Here is a 23090-nt window from a genome sequence, read left to right on the forward strand (position 1 = left end):
TAAAAACTATACTTAAATAATAATTCAAAATGTATTGTACATAAATAAACAACAAATACTAATTGTATCTTGAAAGACTGAAAGCAAACAATTGTAAATGATTAAATGACAATATCTTGTTTTTAAAAGTTAAATACAACTGAACAACAAACCATACTGGACTAAAGCAATTTAATATTATAGAATTTTCTATAATTCATTCATTTAAAAAAAAAAAACTATTGATTGCAATAATGTGCAAAAAATATGCTCGATCACATCAGTGTAGATTTTCTTATATAATCGTAGGTGAAGTAATCAATAATTATATTACATAGGTCGCACCCTCTTTCTGCTTCAGATGTCAGAAGGAGAACTTTGCGAACGTAGTTAGCCTCTGGTGGTGCTAGCACCGACTGTCGGACCCAACAGGTCCACCACCGCTTACTTTCCACAGCTGGGGCCTGCAGGTGGTCGTCACTGAGTCCCGTCATTCGGGCTCAAGCCACTTGTCTCCTTCTGATTTGCTTTTGCTAGCTTTGCTCCCTTCTCCCGCTAGCTGCTTTTGTTAGCCACTTCGACTAACTCCTACTCGCCGGGCTGCTCGCTCGCTCACGCCAAATAATAAATGGTAGTAATCGGTGGTAGGCTTGCAAAGTTTGGTCTTTCTGAGGCACTGTAGTGTGTGCTTAAAACTCGTTACATTCTATTTGTTCACCAGAAGATGTCACTAAATAATAAACACTGTACCTTTAATTGAATTCAGTGATTCTTTGGCATATCACTAGAGGGAGCCTGTAGCTGTACTTTGGGAATCACTGCTCTATGTTCTCGCTGTATACTTGTTTAACAGCAGGCAACCACTTTATAACGTGCAAAAGGGCCACTTGTATGACTGGCGTGTAACATCAGTGTTTCCAAAACTTTAATAGGCCAAGGCACATATCTTATATTACAAACAAAATCTCAACACATCAGCAAACAACACACAAAAAGCAGATACACAGGCTAATTGTCATCTATTTGCTTGTTTCTGCCTGTCACTATAAGAAGTGTGTCAAAAATGTTCCAGAGCTGGGGTCACATCAATTTTAAACTCAAACTACAAGTTTGCACCAGACGATCAAACACGACATCTACAAAGAGATCCTGTATGGTTTGCTTGGCTCAGTGTATGAGGCGAGAGTCGTGGAAGGACAACTCGTGGCTGCACCACCGTGGCAAGGCGCCTGCCTTAGAAATCCTTGAGCATCTGACAGTTCCTGGCCAAGAACAACAGCGTTCTGGAGCAACCTCCCAACTCACCCAAATTTCTGTGATTTTCAAGACTAAGGGGTTCATCAAGGAGACTCCTTTTGAAGATGTCAATAGAGATGCCATAGATATGGAAAATTACTGCATCTCTATAGTCAATAATTATTTGGACTAATTAAGTGATGTGATTAATCTGATCAGGAACAACTGTTGTAAACCATTTATCCTCATTGATCCCAGGTAAGCAGACAATTGAGTAATAATTAAAATAAAAAAAACTAAAAACAAAAACTAGCATGCATGTGTTTTGGAAAGTAAAAGCAGCCTTAAGAAAACCTACGCAAGCAAGCATGGGAAAGAAGCGCAAAGGCAAGACTCAAACTGTGACCATTTATTTGACTGTGAGGCAAACGAGCTAACCCCCTTAAATTCGTGCTGCTGATAAGTTTAATTTTCTATTTTTTAGGATTGTAAATATTTTGTTAAGACATTTTTTTTAAACATTTTATTTTGAGACAATACTGTGTGAAATCCCAATTTTGTTTTATTTTGTTTTTTCAGAACATAAATACTTTTTTTCCCCTTATTCTGAATTAACAATAAGCAATTGGCAATGATTCACAATAGATGCAAGCAGTTCACAAGCATTTCTGTTATTAATGCTAATACAATCAAGGTGATGGGTTGGTGTCATGGCATGGCCATAAAATGTTACAATTATCAATTTTTGTAAACGAACGGAAGAGTGCTAAAATGAATCATGTAATTTTTACATGTGAATAAATGTTGTTAGAATAAATGTTTTAAAATGCAAATCATCCAGCACCAGTCAAGCTTTGACTTGATATGGTTTCCAGTTTTTCTTTGCGTTTTTTTGTTTGGCTGCATGCGTGTATATCACACAGTGTTGCACTGACATCACTCGAAACAAAGTAACCAAAAGGCAAATAAAATGCTTTGCACGGAGAGTAATAAGGTAAACCGAGCTGATAGTGTCCCCTTGTGGGCAAATCTTTAAACAGCAAGTCGAGTACCGCTTGACACGCAACGAAGGCAAGCGACGGAACCACACCGCCACCGAGTACTACATGTCAATCTGCCACCTAAGCTCCTCCTACAAAGTACTTCACCAATCATAACCCTCTAAAGTTGTATTTAAATCCTACAAGACTTTATCCCGAAATAGTGTCTGGTAGGAGGCCATACTTGAACGTATCGCACAGCTTTCGCATTGCATACACAAATCCAATATGTAGTGGAAATATGATTACGACAGTTAGCAATAGAAATCTAGGTGACGAGGAAGGGGAGCTGCTTTGTTACAATAATGATCTGAGAGGAGCACAACGGCAGAGACTAAACGCAGGGCATACAACTAACCAGTTACAACTAGCTTGATTAAAGTTACAAGTTAAATCCGCGACCCTGTCGGTGAGCTGACTGACCAATATCTACAACAATGTCTTCGATTTTACAATGCTGGCTACTTCAGAGAAACTACCAGTGAAACATGTTCCAAATTAAGGTACGGGCATTATTTTTTTGCCGTTTTGATGGAGCGGACATGTGGTGGCAAATGAAATGTGTTAGGAGTGACTTTAGAAGACGTACGAACGGGATCCATCTCGTGTAAGCGTTATCTGTACCTCTATACAAATGAATCCTTTGCACTAAAGTAAACCTGCTTACTTTATAGTTTGACGTGTCGTGCTGTGTTGAAACCCGTTGACTGAAATGGTTTGTTGTGCTGAGTGTGCGCCATGGTGACACCGGGGCGGGGGCGGGGCTTTGCTCTCAATAGTTTAGTGGTTTTCATGGCAACGGGCCCTTGTGAAATCTGGAAATCCTGCCTGGGAACCTTTATATGTTCAAGGTAGGGATAAATGCGTTTCTATATTCAATTTACTGGATATTTGTTCGCCAAAATAGTTTCTCCTCGGGGACAATGTTCAGTCTTTGCTCGCGGTTGGCAGGCTGATCGGTATTTCTTGACATTGGTTGTTGAGCAAGTCTTTCTGGACTCACACATTGGGATTAGGGAAGGGCTAAGGTGTTAACGTGTCTTGTCCGCTAGATGAACATGCTGTGAGTGTGCCTACTTGCGATGGAAGCTACTTATGCCAAATTTTATTCAAGATCAAGATTGTATGGAGGACGAGTAAACAGGCGTTTTCCCTAGTTTTGATGCTGTGACGTGAATAGAAACACTGAATTTGTCAATGATTTCTCACAATATTTATAAATAATGACTTAGAAAGGTAATAAACATCAGTTTGCTACCACTTTTTTCTATAAATGTTAAGTGTTTACATTTTCAAATCATCACTTCTACATTACTAGAAAATTACAATGTCCCATATAGTGCACTCTATTTAGAACAGGCCTATAGGTAAAACACATATATTAGTGTATTTACTGTACTGTATTAGTGACCCCTGCATTAAATTGTGTTTGTGTCAACCAGCGTACCCCATTTTGTGGTCGCTGAGCACATTTTCTGGAAGGCTAAATGCTAGTTCAGTTTTATTTTAGTAGTCATGTTTGTTCAGTATTTATTTACAAGTGGTAGGATCACATATAATGTATGCACAGTGCAATTTTCAGACAATCTGCAGTTCTCTGGTCTGTAAGTTTTGTATCTATCTAAAAGCAGAAGCACAAGGTCATTTGACCATCTGTGCATGTTGTATGCTGGCTATGGAAAGCATCAAAATAGAGTACAATATGTACAAAAAATATTGAAAGTAGAGTGAAAAGTTGTGAATTGTAGAAACCTCAAACTAAGACATGAAAGACCAGATATTATAAACAGTATGTTATTTGTTTTATTTATATTATATATATATATATTTATTTATTTATTTTCATTAGTTGTGTGGAAGCATTTATTTACACAACTGCAGCGTGTACTTGGCCTCTAGCGAGGGTCACCAATTCCGGTCCGTGAGGGTCCCATCCACCATGTTTTGTACAATTACATTCATGGCTATGACTGTGTACTAACTTGATTTGAATCAAGACATTGCATTTGCACACATTAATATTAACGTTTCAAAGAATAACTCAATGCCAAAAGTTTTCAAATATTTATGTTGTACCGACATTACAGTAATGCACAAGCTTATTATAATTTTTTTCTCTTAAATGGCAGCGGTCTCCAAACAGTACCACTGACTGTATGAAGTCAATTTGCTGGCATAGAAACAGATTTAAACCATAACTCAGCACTTAAATCGACCAGTCGGATGCCATATTCCAAGTGAAATGTTTTCAAAGGTAATGACACAGTGCTGTAAAGTGTCTTAATGTTAATGTGCGTAGTCCTAAAACATCTACGATGAATAAATAGTCTTTCATCTTTATCATGATACTTTAAAATAAGACTGGTATCATCCAAATACCGATGCCTGGTATCATTACTCACACATCCTTAGTTTTTTCCAACCCCAAACTATTTTTGTATCAATGTTGAAATGTTTTGTAGCTCTGGAATTCTTGAAACATCACAGTTAACAGTTTTCCAGTACAGGTTTATATGCAGATTATTAACCCCCTCTTCCCCATATGGCCACAGAAGAAAACCCTCGGTTTATGCATGTGCAGGAAAACAGGTGTGTTTATATTTTCTTTATTCATACAATCTCACAAAGCTTCTCAAGGATTTTTCTGGATTTACTTCCAAGCCAAATTTGGATACTTGCAGATGATATTCCATGGTTTCCGCCCCTTGAGATTCTCACGGGTTCTTTTCTAAACGTCCTGCATTTGTTCAGCTGCTGAGCCGTCTCCACTCATTTTTGTGGTCTCCAAAATTGCATAGTGAAAAGAGTTTGGCATGTTAGTCAATGTGAAGGCACAGTGAGCGAGTTCTCCACCAGTCGTGTACAGATATAGAGAATGCCAGATGAATCAAGGTAACAATCTGCTTGTGGTAATCTGGGATACTGACGAAGCACTGCAGCCACTTCTCTCAATGAGAATGTGAGTGCTGCTCAACTGGAGTGTTCTCTGCTCAATATATTTTAGAATCATTACTCGGTTAACATAAGAATATTTTCAAAATTTTGACGACTCATTTGTTAGATTATAACAGTAGCTTTGCTAGACTTTCACTTGTGTGAAGTTTTGTTGTTGTTGTTGTTTTTAACCATGTTGCAGAAAGAAATGTGTGTGTGCACTGTGCACACTGACAAACCTCATTTGCTGACTGTCCTTGACCCATATTTGAGGAGTATTAGGTGATGTGTATGCAGAATGTATAGGAAGAGATTCTAAAAGAACACTCAAGAGCTGTGTGTTATGTTTTTATTTGATTGATGGATTTGCTGTGCATTTCGGATGATGTTCAAAAGCTTTGTTAGCCACACATCACAGCATATTCTTTCAAGTCTACTGCCTGTAGGGTTCAACCACTTAAGTCATAGGTGTCAAACTCCGGTTCTGATATATGATCAGCTCATCAGCAAGCTCTGCATGAGCCTGATAACGATCCTGCTGATTGGAATCAGCTTGTGTTGGAAGAGGAAAACCTCCAAAAACCTGCAGGACTGCAGCCCTCGAGGACCGGAGTTTGACACATATGACTTAAATTAAAGTACCACTGATTGTCACACCCACCTAAGTGGGGCGAAATTCACTCTCCGCATTTGACCCATCCCCTGTGGGAGCAGTGAGCAGCAGAGCTGCACTCGAACCCACAACCTTCAGGTTGGTTGACAACCATGCTAGGATCTGAGCCGCGCCACCCCACTCCACTTGATGTTTAGAATTCCATTTTATCTTCCATCATGTAGAATTAAAATTTAATAAAACAAATAACATTCAGCTCGTATTATCATTTTTCATGGTCACATTAAATATTTGTCTGGCCACGGCAGAGTTGTTATGTTAAAAAAAAAAGATGAGTGATGAGCTTAAAAAAAAACAATAAAATGTGTAAAAAAAAAACACAACAACAACATGGTACAGATTGCAAATATTTTATATTTATGATTAAAAGAATAAATGTCAGCTCATCTCATCTAAATAGTTATCAGTTATTTTTTTTAGAGCCACAAAAAGTAGGAATCTGCATCCTTTGTTCTTTCCATTTCCAATTCAGTCAATAAAATGAAAAATTCACCAATTTTATGGGGGGAAATTTTTTAATTAAAACATGGGCCACGGCGGGAAAGCATTAGAAAGCTACAAACTAATGTTGTTTTCTCCATTTTGTTTTTTTGTCTTGTCTACAAGTCAGTCATTTGTCAGTAAAAACGTACCTGATGACCATAGAGACGACAATTGACTTGAATTTTAAACTGGACCCTACTTATTGGGAGCCAGATGAGTGGTGAGGCTCGTTGGTGTTGTGTGGTAGACCTTATTGGACCATTGTGGATCAACATCATTAGAAATGTCATGCATACACACACACTCGCACGCACGCACGCACATACGCACATACACATACTCACCCACATACAAAAACAACAACAACAACAAAAAAAATTATACATATATATATATATATATATATATATATATATATATATATATATATATATATATATATATATATATATATATAAAATGAATAAATAAAGGAGAGCAATGATGACCTATCAAATGATCGAATGAACAATACTGAGCTCTCCAGAAAAAATAAATAAATGTCATGCATAATTCATTTTGTTGTGATCAGAAAGTTATAATTACCATCATCGTCAAGTTTATATGACATATTTAAAACAGCCCTATTGGCCAATGAAAACTTTCATTGTCAATCCATTCCTTTCTATATAAATAAATGAAATCAAATTCATTTCTCAGTGTTGTTTTTTTTTCTGGAGAGCTCAGTATTGTTCATTCGGTTCGATTTGACATGTCATCATCATTGCTCTCCTTTTTTTATATATATATATATATATATATATATATATATATATATTTTTTTTTGTATTTTTTATTTTTTTTTTGTATATGGGTGAATATGTGTATGTGCGTGCGTGCGTGCATTCATTAGTTCACCTAAAACCTATAAAAAATATAAAAAATCCCATACCGTTTCTCTAAACCGAACACTTCCAGCCAGTCGTGAGGCCATCAGGAAACCCGAGAAAGGACCAAAGAAAAGAAAGGAAAGTGAAATCCAGCACCGACCAGACACCACCCACCAGGCCACCAACCAGAGTCCTCAACCAACCCCAGAGACATCTAAATTTCAACAAATCAGGGAGACCTCAAGAGACCAAAGGAGAGACTGAGGAAAGGAAGGAAGGACAGATGAAGCAGAGTGAGATCCACAGACACCAGCCTCCACCGATTCATTGACCTGAGGAAGATTGTGTCTGAGTTTCGATAGATGCTGGTGTGGTGGATCTGGCGTGCATGAAAATCTCCACCAAAGAGGGGAGCCGTCGACCCCCGCCAGGACAGGGCAAGCGCAACACCTCAGGGCCCCCCAGGCCGCTGCAGTGCCAAAGGACGACCGCGCGGTCCCCGCAGGGGCCACCGGCCGGAGAGCAAACCCAGGAGCAGGAGCGCCCCCCACCCCAACGCGGCCCGCGCCCCCAACCCAACGAAGCAGGACGGGGCACTGCAGGCCCGCCAGGAACCCCACCGGCCCACAGCCCCCGCAAAAAAAATTAATGGGGGGGGGGGCACGGACAGGGGACCGCAGCACTGCTCTACACTGCGGTCTGCCCCAACCAATGCCCCCCCCCCCACACACACACACACACAGTTGTGTGGTGCATTAAAATTGGAGGGGAGTTGTAGGGCGAAGATGGTGTTTCCACCCCCCCAGGTGTGTTATGTGCCCTATATGTCTATAAAAATGTATTGTGCAAAACTAGTGCAGTGAGTTAAGAGGAGCGACCAGCGCCCCCCCCTCCCCCCAACCGGGCGGGGGAGGGAGGCGCACCCGCCCACCAAACCCCCATCCACCCCACCGGGACCCCGGCGGGCATGTGGGACCAGCCCGGCGGGGCGATAGGGCTCGCCTCCCGCATACTGGGCCCGCCCGAGGTGCCAGGAGGTCCACCGGAGCGGGGCGGGCACAACACCAAGCCACCCGGCCCCCGGAGCGCCGAGACCCGGGCCACGGATGGAGCCCCCGGCCCAGGGGAGGGGGAGGAAGGCGGACAGGGGAGGGGGAAGGGACGGGGGAAGGAGACGACAAGAAGGGCAGGAGGCAGCGGCAGGGCCGCAGAGAGAGGGGGAGAGGAGGAGGAAGGGTGACGAGGAAGAAGGGACAGGGAGGCGGAGGACAGGCGGGGAGAGGCGAGGAGGGAGAGGCAGCAAGGGGGAGGAAAAGGGAGGGGAGAGGGGACCACGGGGCACCCCGGCGGACCACAGGCCCCGAACCGCGCCGCCGGGCCCAGAGCGACGGACCACGCCGGGGCGGCGCCACCCCGGACACCAGGGAGAGCCCCGCAACCCAGCACCCCCCAAGAGACCCAGGGAACGGCCAAGACGCAGCCGCCACCCAGCAGTCAACAGAGGGGCAGACCCGCCCACGCCCAGCCAGGGGAGACAGCACTAGAATTAACCCCCTGGCATGCAGTGAATCCGAATATTAACCCTTAGTGCCCATTGGAGGTGAATCTGCTCGATCCTGTTGGCAGCAACTGGTTTCCTGACTATAAAAACACAACCATTAGTTACAAATCGCCAAATACAGAAACATCAATGTAAGTTATCACAATGTGGTGGCTCTCGCTAACAGCCAGAATTAAGGAACCAGAATTAGGTTGAAATATTCTATATATACGTAGACCATGTTTCTATAAATTTTGATATTTGGTTTTTATTTGAGGCAGATATTTTTTCCATTAAAATGTGATTTATGAGGAGGTTAGCGTTAGACCATTGGTCGATATTCAGAGTTTGTTTATTTTTCTAGTTAACAAGGATTGTTTTTTTTTGCGATAGTAAGGGCTACAAGTGTAGATTGAAATTGTTTATGTGGTAAGTCAGTTGTTGTTAGGTCGCCTAGCAAACACAAGTTTGGAGATAAAGGTATCCTACAGTCCAAGATAGCAGAAAGTTTTTCTAAGATTTTAGTCCAGAAATACATAACCGGAGTACATAACTATAAAGCATGAAAATAAGTGTCTGTAGTGTTTTGTAAACACTGGAGACAAATGTCGGAGTCTGAGAGTCCCATTTTCTTCATCATATATTGAGTAATGTATGTTCTATGAATAATTTTATATTGGATAAGTTTAAAATTTGTGTGTTTTGTCATTTTAAATGCGTTTTCACAAACTTGAATCCAAAAGTCAGATTCCGGAGCTATAGACAAGTCTGTCTCCCATTTTGAGATGGGTAAAGACATTTTATCAGTATATGAAAGTATCATATATTTTTGAAAGTTTTTTTGTTGTTGTCGGCGAAAGCTTGGTAATATCTTTAGCTAAAACAGGCGGTTGGAGCGTACCCCGAAGTGTTGGAATTTGTTTCTTTATCATATTTTTAACTTGTAGATAATGTAAAAAAAAATCTGTTTTTTATTTTATATTTTTGGAGCAAGGATGTATATGATATAAACATATTATCTGAGGAGATGTGGTGGACATGTGTAATTCCTTTCTGCTCCCACACACCTAAATAAAACGATTAATTGTTAAGTTGAAAGTCGGGGTTATGCCATAGGGGAGAGAGCCCACTTGGGCTTTTGTTACTTCTAGTGCCTTCCACCAGGCAGTCAGGGTGGCGGAAATCATTGGGTTTTTAAAACAATTATGTCGCTTAATCGATGTTGTAATAAAGAGTAAATCTAGAAGTTCTAGTTCCAGCCAACAGTTAGTATCTCTGTTGGGTTGTGCCCCTCGAATGATATATTGTAGCTGGTTAGCTATATAGTAGTACATAAAGTTTGGTGCCTCTAGACCACCTTTGGATTTACTTTTCTGAAGAGTAGATAGACTAATCTTTGCTTTTTTTTTTATTCCAGTAACATTTTGTAATGGCTGAGTCCAACAACTGGAACCACTTAGCCGTAGGTTTAAATGGAATCATTGAGAAAAAATAGTTTATTTTGGGTAAAACTTTCATTTTAACGTTGGCTATTCGTCCTATTAGAGAAATAGGAAGATTATTCCAGCGCTCCAAGTCACTATGAATGTTATTCAGAAGTGGAGAAAAGTTTAAATGAATTAAATCAGTTAATTTAGGTGAGATTTTTATGCCTAAGTATTTTAAATTACCTACAGGAAATGAGTAGTGTGGGTCCTGGCTTGCAGGGTTCCATGAATTTTCTGTAATAGGTAGAAGTGTTGATTTTGTCCAGTTAATAGAATAATCTGATAATTGTGAGAATTTAGTTATTAAGTTAAATACTTCCTTCCCCTAACGAAATAGCAGGCTTTTCTAAATAAAGTAAAATATCATCGGCATATAGATTCATTTTATGTTCTGTTACCCCAGAGTGAATTCCTTGAATCCTTCTTTCCTGGCGTATGGCTAATGCAAGTGGCTCAATAAATATTGCAAATAATAAAGGGGACAGTGGGCATCCCTGTCTTGTGCCTCTCTGTAGAGTAAAACTCTGAGATATAATCCCATTAGTAGTAACTGTAGCTTTAGGAGTATCATATAATACTGACACCCAGTGGATAAATGATTTCCCAAAGCCAAATTTATTTAAAACAGCAAAGAGGAAGGACCAGTTAACTTTGTCGAAAGCTTTTTCTGCATCCAATGATATAATAACTGCCTTTTTATCATGCCGTTGTGACATGCTAATAAGGTTAAAGAGCCTCCTAATATTATTAGTAGAGTGGCGATCTTTAATAAAGCCTGTTTGGTCGCTATGAATGATTGTCGAGATTACTGTTTCTAGTCTAGATGTGAAAGCCTTAGTGATAATTTTAATATCAGTGTTAATTCGTGAAATCGGACGGTAACTTGATGGAAGGGTGGGGTCTTTTTATTACTTTAATAAAAGTTTAATTGATGCTGTATTCATGTGTGGGCGTATGTAACCATTAGTTTTGATTTCTGTTACTACTCTTAAGAATAGTGGAGCAAGCATTAACCAGAAGTGCTTAAAAAATATAGCCGGATAACCATCCGGGCCAGGTGCTTTGCCATTAGGTATACTATCTAGAGCACTGTACAACTCGTTTATAGTGAGTGGCGCATCTAACATATCTTTATATTCAGTAGTTAACTGAGGTATATTTAAGCTACTGAGGAATGCCTCAACATGCTCAGGGTTAGGCTTGTTAGTTTCTGAGTATAGGTTACGATAATAGTTATAAAACATTTGATTAATTTCTTCTGGTGATTGTGTACATTCACCAGTTGTCCCTTTAATAGCCGTTATAAGAGATTTTTCCCGATTGCGTTGAAGTTGGTTTGCAAGAAATTTACCTGATTTGTTATTATATTCAAAGTTGTTGTATCTCAATTGTTGTATTATAAACTCTGTCTTTTTAGTTAGCATATCGTCTAACTGTATTTTTGTATTTTGTAAGTCAGTCCATATTTGGTTATTTGGGTTTATTGCGTACTCATCCGTCAGTTGTTTAATTTTATCTTCCAAGTCTTTTTCTAATTTTTGATCCTGTTTCTTTTTATAAGACGAATATGATCTAATTTTACCTCAAATTACTGCTTTCCCAGCTTCCCAGTTAAGAGATGGCGATAGGTCTGGCGAGTCATTTATTTCCAAAAAGTCTGCCCACTCTTTTCTTATAATTTTGTCAAACTCTGCGTCGTTTAGCAGTGAGATGTTAAAACGCCATGTTGGTGGTGGTTTAAAGGTATAATCAACTTGTAGGGAAAGGGAGACTGGTGCATTTCTCAGTGCTTTTAATGGGTATTCATTGAAAAGTGTTTTCTCAAATTCTAGGAGTTACATTCAAAGATTTCCTCTGCACAGCCGGACAGCACCCAGCTAACTGATGGGAGCACAAGAGCCAGCTTGCAATATTTCCTCAGGTCACAGCTGAGTCACAGTAAACGTGAATGGAGACCGTGAAGAACACAAAAACAGGGGCTCTGTCTTGGACTCCAGCTCCAATATTCGTCTCCCCCACCACCTCTGAAGATGATGAGTGGGACGAGGAGGAAGAACAAGATGATGACTTTAGTGGCCAGATGGATGAGAATGGCATCATTGGATTGACACTGGTGGATGAGATGCAGGAACTTGATGGCAATGCAGAACTTAATCGAATCTTATCTGCTGGACCCTCTAGCCCGGAGGATCTTAGTGGCTGTGAGGTGCAGGATTTGCCACCTGAGGAGATCAGTTACATCTTCAATGAAGAGCTTGATGATGCGGATGTGCTGTCAACTTGTGAGTCATTAAAACACTTGAACTTTTGATGTTTTGATTAACCTTAATAATTTCTTGACAATAATATGTTATATGTGATCTCTCTAGTGTAAACATGACGTTCTGATTAATATTACATTTGTGGAAATAAGAGTTATGCTGCAAAATCTAGCCGTTTTTATCTCAGGGGGCGGCCATTTTGCCACTTGCTGTCATTTTCACTCGACAGCAAGTGGCAAAATGGTCGCTTTCTGATATTGTTAAAAACTGCTGGATTTTGCTTCTTAACTTATATTCCACAAACGTAACATTAACCGGAATACTGTATTTAGACTAGTGGGGCTGCACAGAACATTTTGTTGCCAATAAATTTTATGGGGGGTTGACTGTTAATACAGTGGGACACAAAAGTATTTAGTCAGCCACCGATTGTGCAGCTTCTCCCTATTAAAATGATGATTTTCATCATAATCACACTTCAGCTTATTTACTGCTTTACAATGTCAAAACAGTTGTTGGTAAATAGTGATGGAACAATTGCATTATTTGCAAGACTGTTGACAGCATTTTGGTCTATTGTATCCCCCCCCCCCCCACTTTTTTCCCCTTACATATAGTTTCTGATGATATTTCCATCTTGAAAGAACAAAGACATAATGTAGACGAAGCTAACAAGATGAAGACATCAAAAGCAGAGCATTTCTCTGAGAGGGGCACACACTCGGACATGGCTCAGGGGGAGAGAGCTGGAGCAGAAGGTGAGTGGGGCTTGCGAAACGGACCAGTCAAAAATAGCAAAGAAGAGTCCGAGATCATCAGTGAGCGCCAATTTTTTAACTCTCCACCCTCGATAGTAGAAGCTGATGGAGATTGCAAACCTCAGTGCCCAACATATCAGACTTCCTCTGGTCCAACCATCCCGATTTTCACTCACCTGTGCCATTTTACTTTGGAGGAAATGGCCGCTGCAGGGATCACATGTAAGACTATCCCAGACTTTACAGGATTTACGGATAGTCCTCCAGACTCAAACAGCCTCAAGAGCTGCGTGCCCACTCTTCACCACCAAGGAATCTCTGAACACAAAGAACTAGAAGAAGACGCTGTCTCTCCTCAACCACTAACAGCGAATCGCCACAGTGGTCGACCTATTGAGAATACAAAGACAGGTCCTAAAAATCCCACACGCTTACCGGCGCGAAGGTCACAGCCCTGTCAAACTGCTGCACTTTCAAGGACAAGTTCTCATAACAAACCTAAGGAAGAATGCTGTCACACTCCGAGGAGATCTAATGAATCAAGGTGATTCAACTACACTGGTGCCTTGAGAGACAAGTGGCTACAAATTACGACTTTTTGAGATACAACCAACCTTTTATTTTTATTTTTATTTTTTTTGCGAGCAAAGACTTGAGGGAGGAGCACTGTATGGTGACAGTGAAGTCAACTCACTTAGTGAGTAGTTTATTCCCCAAAAATAAAAATCAGGCTTCAATCTGTTTAATGCAACCAACAACCAAGTTTACAGTCAGATAGCGTTGCCTTTCAGTCTGCTTGCTAAATGCAAATTAGCATCTATAGGTTAAATTGAATTGCAAAAATAAACCTGAATGGAAACACTAGAAATACCAAAAAAAGGGCCTAAAATTCACCCAAAAGTTTTTTAACATTTGGAGGGGGTGGATTTATCAGCGTATCAACAAAAGGAAAATGTGAATTTTGGAAAAACTTTTGAATAAACGATGGACGAAGAATTTTTTATATTTCTGAAATGAATCTTTTGTTCAGTCAATCAACTATCTTGTGACAGAGAGACGCTTTAATATGCTGTCATCTCCTCAATATTTGCAACATAATACTGAACGGAAACAGGCATAAGTTGTGTGTTTGTTTTGTGCATTTTCACAAAATTCACTTAAAATGTTTGAAACATTTGGATGGAAACCCCATTTATGTTGCAGTGCTTTAACCCTATAAGTAATTGATTGAACACAAAGGAGCGACATGTAGTCTTATATATTCTTTATCCTCTACGTAGAATGACTAATATAGTGCCATGCTGATGAGCTGAAAAGAGGAGTTGAGAAGTTGTAGTAATGGATCATTATTATGAATCCCAAATGAGTTCTAGGCAGGACATGCTCCACTGGAATATGATTGGCTGCAACATCCAGGCAGGACTGGCATTCATGATATTGCTCAGTGAGTGCCCACTGTGTCCATCGGTATACTGCTCTAAGGTGGCCAAGGCAGGCACACCAGAAGAAGCAGCATCCATTTGATGTAGTGTGACAAAAAACATGTCATTCTACAGTATTTAATATTAGTGTAGTTTGTAAGTACAATGAATGCTATGGGGTGCTATTTTTTCTCATTAAAGTGCATATTAAAACAATTTTGGTTCTATTTTTGGAGGAAGGCTGAAATTTCCATTCGTTTCAATAGGAAAACATAATTTAAGTTACAATCATGACCACAGTACGAATTGAACTCACATCTCAAGGCACCACTGTCTACCAATCATGTTCTATTTATTCTCTTTTCTACATTTTGCATATTGTCTGTTAATAATTCACCTTGTTCTTACAGAAAAGCCTATCCAAGTCACTGTGTGCCAGATTTGTCCAAGGTAAAGCCGAGGGTCTCTTTCCCCAAAGGGGATTACAAGCCTCCCAAGAGCAGATGGTCTTCCAAGAATCCTCCAAAGTCTCTGACACCAGAGGCCCCTGTTGTCTTTAAATCTCCTGCTGATATTGTGAAAGAAGTTCTGCTGAACACAACTGACAGACCTCAGCCACCATTCAACTTTCACAGAAGAGCGTCGACTGGCGGGCCTAACGGCACCGTGCCTCAAGAGTTCCGATCCCAGCAGAAGGCTGGGATCCTGCTCGATCAGCTCCAGGTACAGCTCGGGACTTGTCCATATTGGTGAAATAAGGGTGACAGTCTTTTATGGGCAATGTGCCAAGTACAATCGCCAGCCCTCAAGTTCCTTTCTGAGCGTAGTGTGTATATGTCTTTTTCCAGTTAGTCATGTATTATTATTTTTTTATTATTCCAAATACTTGACAGTGATCCAAAAGTCTTATTTATTTATTTATTTATTCAATAATTTATTTGGGGCAGGTGGCGGGGGTGTTTTGGTGTTGTCCAGCAAAGGACTACTTTTTTTTACCTGTCTATTTTCATCCATGTTTTTTGTTCTCTGGCTGCAGGAGGACCATGGCAGACTGCTGACTAAGTATGCCGAGGCAGCGAACACAATTGACCGCCTGCGGCTGGAAGCCAAGGTTTGATCATTTTAAACTACTGTTTGAATTGATTACTTCCATTACCACTTTAATTTCATTGGGTGTTACAAATAAAGATTTGTCAATAGCAATTTTGTCACAGTTAAATAAAAACTATAAATAAAAATGATGCCCCGCGACCCGAATGAGGATAATAGGTGTTAAAGGGAAGTCAACCATAAATATTTCTTGACAATAATAGGTTATATGTGACTTCACTCGTCTAAACATGACGTTCTGATTAATATTACATTTGTGAAACATGAGTTATGCAGCAAAATCCAGACGTTTTTATCCACCTGAGGGGGCGGCCATTTTGCAACTTGCTGTCGACTGAAGATGACATCACTGTTGCTCAGGGCTCATGCTGCATTCGAGGAAAGTGGAAAATCTGACTTTTCCGACTTCAAACCAGGAAGTGTGTACGGGAACGCCCTCTTGAACTCGGAAATCCCACTTGCGAAGTCGGGGGGAAGTACCCCGACTTCACCAGCCAACTTCGATGTGACGTCACTACAATGGCGACCACTATGGAAACACATACCGTGAATGGTAAAACCCAATTTATTCGAGTATAAAATTAGATAGCTTTCTTTATTCAGAAATATTCAACATAACTCTACGTAACACAACATACGGGACAGTATGCCGCAATGAAATTAGACGGTGAACTACTGAACTGTATAGAATGCTTATGAAATAAAATTAATATATAAATAAAGCAAAATTGCGAGAAGGCAAGTTTCCTGGAGGTCATGTGTTTTGGAGACCAAAACAAAAAACAATTCATCACTATCCGCCATTTTGGTTGTTTACTTTCGCCTCGAAAGCTTTCAGGTCAGAACTGGGAAAAACCAACTGGGATAAGTCCAACTTCCGACCTTCCTCGAATGCACAATTAGGCAACGACAGATCACAACTCACCTGTTTTCTGAAGCTGAGCTGTGATTGGTTGTGACCTGAGACCTGAGCAACTGTGAAGTCATTTTCATTCAACAGCAAGTGGCAAAATGGCCGCCTTTTGATATTGATAAAAAAATATATATATATATATATATATATATATATTTAGACTAGTGGGGCTGCATAGAACATATTATTAAAAATATATATTTTGGGTGGACTTCCCCTTTTAAAGTGGTTGGATGAGAAATATTTTAATGATGACTTTGAGATGTTTGATTTGGTCCTAATCTTGCCACAGGTTTATTAAATTAAGAAATGGAAAATCTCCTTTGACCAGTTAATGTTAGGCATGAATGAGACTAGTTGATGTAAGGTACATGATTGTGTCATTGTAGGTGACGCCATTTTATTTTATTTCCTTCTCCCCAAGGTTAATCTGTATTCTCAGCAACCAGAGCCTGTTCACGTCATGCCATTAGAAGTGCATGTAGAGCCTTCAAAGTTCATACAGCTGGACTTCCCTCAGGCTCAGAAAGCACAGCCCAGCTTGGTTTCTCCTCAGCCTAGTGGAGCCAACACACAACTAAGTAAATTCATCATAATTTTCACCTCTGTGCTAATGTATGACATTAATTCAATGATTATGAAATGGTTTTAGCTCTGGAAAAAAATACATACAGATAAACACATCATGCACGACAAGACATTATTTATTATAATCACCATTATTTTCATCTAAGAATGCATTCCTTCCCATGCATATATGTGCAATGAAAAGGAGCTTCCTCTGGCCTTCGTTTATCTGCCTCCATTTCAAAGAGCTGGGAGCACCAAGGCAGTCCGAAGCTGGCAAATGCACTCTACTCACAGGCCGATAAGTTCCTCCAGCAGGTTGTCAACTTCTCATTTGTGATTTGGCTAATGTATGAGTTCTTCATTTCATCATGTATTTTTTTTTTTTTTATCATTTAGCTCCAACATTTTGAGGACTTACTAAAAAGCAAAACACCTTTCCAAGAGGCGAAGGTGAGATATAACAATTTGGAATCCTCCAGAAGAAATGCTGGCTTCCACACATTCACACTCATAAACTGCTGCCTCTCTCTAGGGACTTGCACAACTGTATCAAGAATTGGACTCTTTAGAAAAGGGCTACTTGTCAGCCAGGAAAGAACACAAGGACCAACAGCAGCAAGGGGCAGAGCAAGGGGAATTTGACCCCAACCGGTAGGTGGAATGGATTCCATTTGGATTACATGTTGTCAAATATTACATTTGTATGTTGCCTCTGTGTGTTAGAGAGCTGGAGGAGTTCATATACCAGTGTGGGCGGCATATGGATGAGCTGAAAGAGAGAGTGGATCAGAAGTCCCGTGATGCTGATTCTGCTTATTCTCTTTGTCCGCAAGCCCAAAAATCATCTGCATCTGATGATTCTCACTTACAGGTAACATCGTAATACTCTGTCTACAGCAGGTGTCTGACCTGCACCATCTCTCTCAGAATATATGGGGCTGATTGCCATTTTGTAATCAAACATGTCTGGCCATTTACATTTGACATCATTTTACTTTTGTCATAGAGAACACCCAACAAGTTATGAAAACACGGGTGCAAAGCAGCCATCTTCAGTGTTGGAAAGCAAACAGCCCCAAAATTTCTCCGTACACACGTTCTCAGTCTCTCTTGGTTGTTGCCGTCAGTGTTACTTAAATCGCAAGGCAAACTTGAGCTGTTCGTAATACTGCAGTGGATTTTTTGACACTGCTCCACGCTGTCCAGTTTCCAAACTTCTGCAGTAGTTCGTTTTGCATGTGGCCACTTTTGGTAAAATATTTCATCATTCAAGCCTCCCACTGAAATATGGAAATGACTGATATTAATACTGTATTCAGTGTTTCATTTGTCCGCTGGGATATGTTTGTCTTGCATCTAACCAATGAAATTCTGAAAATCTATTGGCAACATGAAGCTCATCAGTAAAAAATCATAAATAAAGATCATTTAACTCTTTGACTGCCATGGACGTTAAAAGATGTCAAGTAAAAACCTACGGAGGGCCGCCAATGACGTTAAAAGACGTTATCCAATTTTTTTATTTTATTTTTTTTAAACTGGTGGAGGAAAGTCTTGACCAGCTGTGGTGAAAGTTTCAAGCAGATCTAGTTAGCCTAATGACTATTTTTGGCCCCTAGATGGCAGCAATGACTCTCTTTTGACAAGATTGGGTAGGCGTCAGTAGAAGACGTGAGGTGGAGCTAGAGGGGACAATGGCTGGGGAAGGGAAGAGAACATGGCGACCGGTTGCAAGCAGCTCACGCTCGAGCAGTTTTTTTCAAAGACGAAAAGCATCGACCAACGCTAAAGAGCACATTGATGACGACGATGATCATCATCGATGATGATGATGGTGACTCCGAGGTTGGAAGCATTGACGCGGCAGTAGAAGACCTGAGGCGGAGCTAGATGGCTGAGGAAGCGAACAATGGCGACCGGTTGCAAGCAGCTCACACTTGGGAATTTTTTTCAAAGACAAAAGGCATCGACCAACGATAAAGAGCACATTGATGTCGACGATGATCATCATCGATGATGATGATGGTGACTCCGAGGTCGACGCCGAAGTTGGAAGCGTTGACGTGGTGGCTATGACGACGTCATAAAGGTTCACCGGCTAGCGATGCTAACACCGGAAAACGCGGAGCACAACTGAGCACTTCTACACAGGCGGACGTTCAATCGGACGACGAAGAGTGCCCCGAGTCCAATGCATATTCATCGGAGGAGTGGGTACAGTCTGCTACTTGCTATTCCCCGGAAAAAAAGGCCGTCAAGAAAGTGTAACGTCTGCACGCGAAAGGGACATTCGCAGTGAAACTACTCTGTTGTGCAAATCCTGCTCCCTCTCCTTGCACGCATGGGAGCGTTACAAAAAGAAAAACTGTATTTGAAACATCCACATATTTGTAAATAGTACCACAGTTGCACACATTTGTAAATAGTTTGCGAAATTGTTTTGTCAAATTGTTACACTGTTGAATGGAAATAAACGTATTTTGCAATCTAAAAACACTTTTTCATTGTTGGTGATAGTGTTTTACACAAGTAAAGCACTATTTAGGTGTTTGTGGCATCATTCATGGACAAAAAGAAGTGTAGAATTCACTAGAGTGCATGAAATAACATCGTTTCACAAAAAGCTCTTTTTCTCCGCTTTTTGTTTCAAAACAGAGCATTTCGGTGAAACTAACCATTTTCTATTGTTGATTACTGAAGAACGGAATAAGATAAAAACAAACTTTTTTCTGAAGAAAGATGAGAGTTCAATCTTTCATTTGGTAGTATGTGTGTTTCCATAGTCCTAACACAACATTTTCTGTGGACCTTGAAAGATCAGTCAAAATGCTTAAATCGGCTGGCACTGGCGACATCCCGTTTCTGAAAACGTCTGGCAGTCAAAGAGTTAAACATGTAAAGCCGCAGGTTTCAAAACGTTAAAAAAAAGTAGCATCTTATTGTCTGGAATGTACGGTAATTTATGTGCTGCGTTGTTACCTTTAAAATAATGACGCCCAATAACTGACATCTTTCGACAGGTAGTACTTAAACAAATCTTCATCATTGCGGCTGTTTGCAGTGAATAAAAAATGAATGTCACTCAAGTAGCTAAATTAAATAAGGCCATACGTCATTGCAAACTACAGCCACAATGATGAACATTATTTTCTGTAATGATAATTGTTAATCAGCAACCGTCGATCAGTCAGGATTTCCTCCTCATCACAGCACAGAAACTGCATTAATTAAGGTAATAAATTATGGGAATGGCTGAGCGCTGATATGGGTCAATATAAAAATAAAATATAAAATAAAAGTTGAAGAAAGAAATAGGGCAGCACAATATATCGAAAAACTATCAATATCGCGATATTGGCCCATGCAATATGCATATCGCAATGATATGCAATAATTACATATGGAATTTTATGCTTTTATCTGAATTTGACCACTCAGACGTTAACTAAGATGTGTACCGCCATCCAATAGTTGGTTATCAAGAGGTAATTAGTATTAATTAACTAAGAATACATTGAGTTAGCTTATTTTGCTGCATGAATTTTTTTTTTATTTCATTAGATAATAAAAATGGAATTTTTTTAGGTGCATGTTAAATATCGCAATAATATCACTATCGCTAGATCCAGCAGCTATATCACATATCGCATGTTTTTCCAAGTTAACCTCCAAGTTAACTAGTGAAGTCATGCGATTAATTACGATTAAAAAATGTAATCGCTTGACACCCCTAATTTTTAATAATCTTTTCTTTTCTTTTTTCTTTTTTTAAAAGAAAATATATATTTTTTTAAATAATAATAATTACAATTTAAAAAAAATAGTAAAAAGAAAATATTATTAAAAATGTATTTAAATAATTTTTTAAAGAAAAGATTATTAAAAATACAAAAGGTTTTTTTTAAAGAAAAGATTATAAAAAAAAATTAAAAATAATTAAAATTACTTATTTTTTTAAAGAAAAGATTATTAAAAATTAAAAAATAATTAAAAGTAATTATTCTTTTTTTTTTTTTTTAAAGAAAAGATTATTAAAAATGTCCTGTCCTGCAGGTTTTGGCGATTTCCCTCTTCCAACACAAGCTGATTCCAATCAGCAGGATCGTTATCAGGCTTATGCAGAGCTTGCTGATGAGCATATTATCATATATCCGCTGTGTTGGAGAACGGAAACATCCAAAACCTGCAGGACAGCAGCCCTCCAGGCGAGGGCCGGCGTCCTGCAGGTTTTGGAGGTTTCTCTGCTGCAACGCAGCTGATTCTAATCAACAGGATTGTTACCAAGCTTATGCAGAGCTTGCTGATGAACTGATCATATATCAGATGTGTTGGAGAAGGGAAATATCCAAAACCTGCAGGACTCCGGCCCTTGAGGACCGAGTGTGCCCACCCCTGGACTAGGGTGTCATTCTAGAGATCAGATCTAAATTTCCAGAGCGGCATCAAATCTGTAACTTCTGCTGCTTTTTACCATTTAAAAACATAATCGGGGTCACAGCACTAATGGTGCAAAATGACCTAGTACATGCTTATATATATGGCCAGTCAAATTTCTGTTATGGTCAGTTCACAGGACTTTCAAAACCAGCTCTTTGTACAGCTGCAAGTGTCCTAACAAAAAACATGTGTGTATCTGTAGTAAATGTCCAGTATGTAACCATATGTTTGTCCCTCCTTCCAGACTGTAAAAACGCCTTTGTTGCTTGATTCAGAAGAGTTGACCAAGAAGGAAGATGGACTAGTTAACCTGAATTCTTCCGACTTCAACACACCATGTGCTGAACAAGCTGCAGACGTTAATAAGTAAGCATGCACTTGATGCTCTGATATGTTTTGTATAACGTTTCATGTTGTGTTGTGTTATTTTGCAGAAGTTCAACCGTGCATCTCACTCATGCTCCTCATAGCAGGAGAAGGAAGGAGATGAGGAAGTCCTACAGTAGCAGTCAGAGCAGTCTGGCAGAAATCAGTACATCCGAGAAGAGAAGTGCCAAACCTCAAACTGCCATAAGGAGAGTCCTTTCTCAGGTCAGCAGTGAGCCGCTGACTTAAAAGGATTCCCACTGAACATTTAGACCAATTAGCATGCATTTACATATGTGCTGTGTTGAGCAGGACGGGGTCATTTCTCCAGGAACAGACAGCGGCTTTGTTGGTTCTGATTATAGTCATCAGATTTGGGATTCAACTCACAGGTCTTGCCACTACAGAGCCTCAAAGCGGTGAGTAGGTAACCATAAACCTCAACAAGGACACCACACACCACTAAGCAATGACAATGAAATCATTTTTTTCTTGACTCTTATTCGCAGTGCTTCAGGGCCTGCAGAAGTGAGCTCAGTGAAGCCTCAGATGATCCGAACCTCAACACCATCTCGTGACTCCTCACAATCACACAAGCGCACATCAGTGGAACCCAGTGAATATTTCCAACAAGCGGTGAGGAGATCCGCTCTGAGGGAGCGCAAACAAAGGCAGTGGGTCAATCACACAGACTCAACCAGGACTGACAGTGAAAGCAGTGAGTTTGCAACTTAGTTTCTTAGTGCTGTCGGCGATTTTCGGTCCCCGCCAAACTGGGCGGACTAGTGCGGTAGAAGGAGTGTGTCGAAGATGGCGGAGTGACTATTTGATAACAAAAAGTAAATTTAAGCCAGCCCATGTCTAAGAACTGGCACAGAGAAAACAGCTGGTGTTTGATAAATGTCAACAGCGAGCATCAAACCCTCAAAATCACTGCATTATGTATAATTAACTCATTCACACCCATAAACGTATGAATGTTTTTTAATACTTTCACTCTCAAAAATGTATTT

General features: G+C 40.0%; 1 protein-coding gene across 4 annotated transcripts in view; it reads left to right on the plus strand.

Annotated features, from left to right (window-relative positions):
- Positions 1 to 2429: 2429 nt before the first annotated feature.
- akna (AT-hook transcription factor) overlaps positions 2430 to 23090 on the plus strand; it is a 28078-nt gene continuing 7417 nt past the window's right edge. Inside the window, exons 1-15 of one of the 4 annotated variants that reach the window (XM_077543109.1) lie at positions 2430 to 2758; positions 12074 to 12523; positions 13120 to 13260; positions 13357 to 13804; positions 15092 to 15404; positions 15718 to 15792; positions 17129 to 17285; positions 17477 to 17589; positions 17671 to 17724; positions 17807 to 17925; positions 17998 to 18145; positions 21956 to 22077; positions 22146 to 22302; positions 22390 to 22496; positions 22587 to 22795. In XM_077543109.1, the coding sequence (XP_077399235.1) occupies positions 12190 to 12523; positions 13120 to 13260; positions 13357 to 13804; positions 15092 to 15404; positions 15718 to 15792; positions 17129 to 17285; positions 17477 to 17589; positions 17671 to 17724; positions 17807 to 17925; positions 17998 to 18145; positions 21956 to 22077; positions 22146 to 22302; positions 22390 to 22496; positions 22587 to 22795 (2497 nt within the window). In that variant the 5' untranslated portion in view covers positions 2430 to 2758; positions 12074 to 12189. Of the gene's footprint in view, positions 2759 to 3070; positions 3107 to 12073; positions 12524 to 13119; positions 13805 to 15091; positions 15405 to 15717; positions 15793 to 17128; positions 17286 to 17476; positions 17590 to 17670; positions 17725 to 17806; positions 17926 to 17997; positions 18146 to 21955; positions 22078 to 22145; positions 22303 to 22389; positions 22497 to 22586; positions 22796 to 23090 lie in introns of those variants that run through there. The other 3 variants (XM_077543110.1, XM_077543107.1, XM_077543108.1) reach the window with 3 other exon arrangements.

This window comes from Vanacampus margaritifer, chromosome 14, assembly GCF_051991255.1.
Source record: "Vanacampus margaritifer isolate UIUO_Vmar chromosome 14, RoL_Vmar_1.0, whole genome shotgun sequence".
Taxonomy (NCBI): Eukaryota; Metazoa; Chordata; class Actinopteri; order Syngnathiformes; family Syngnathidae; genus Vanacampus; species Vanacampus margaritifer.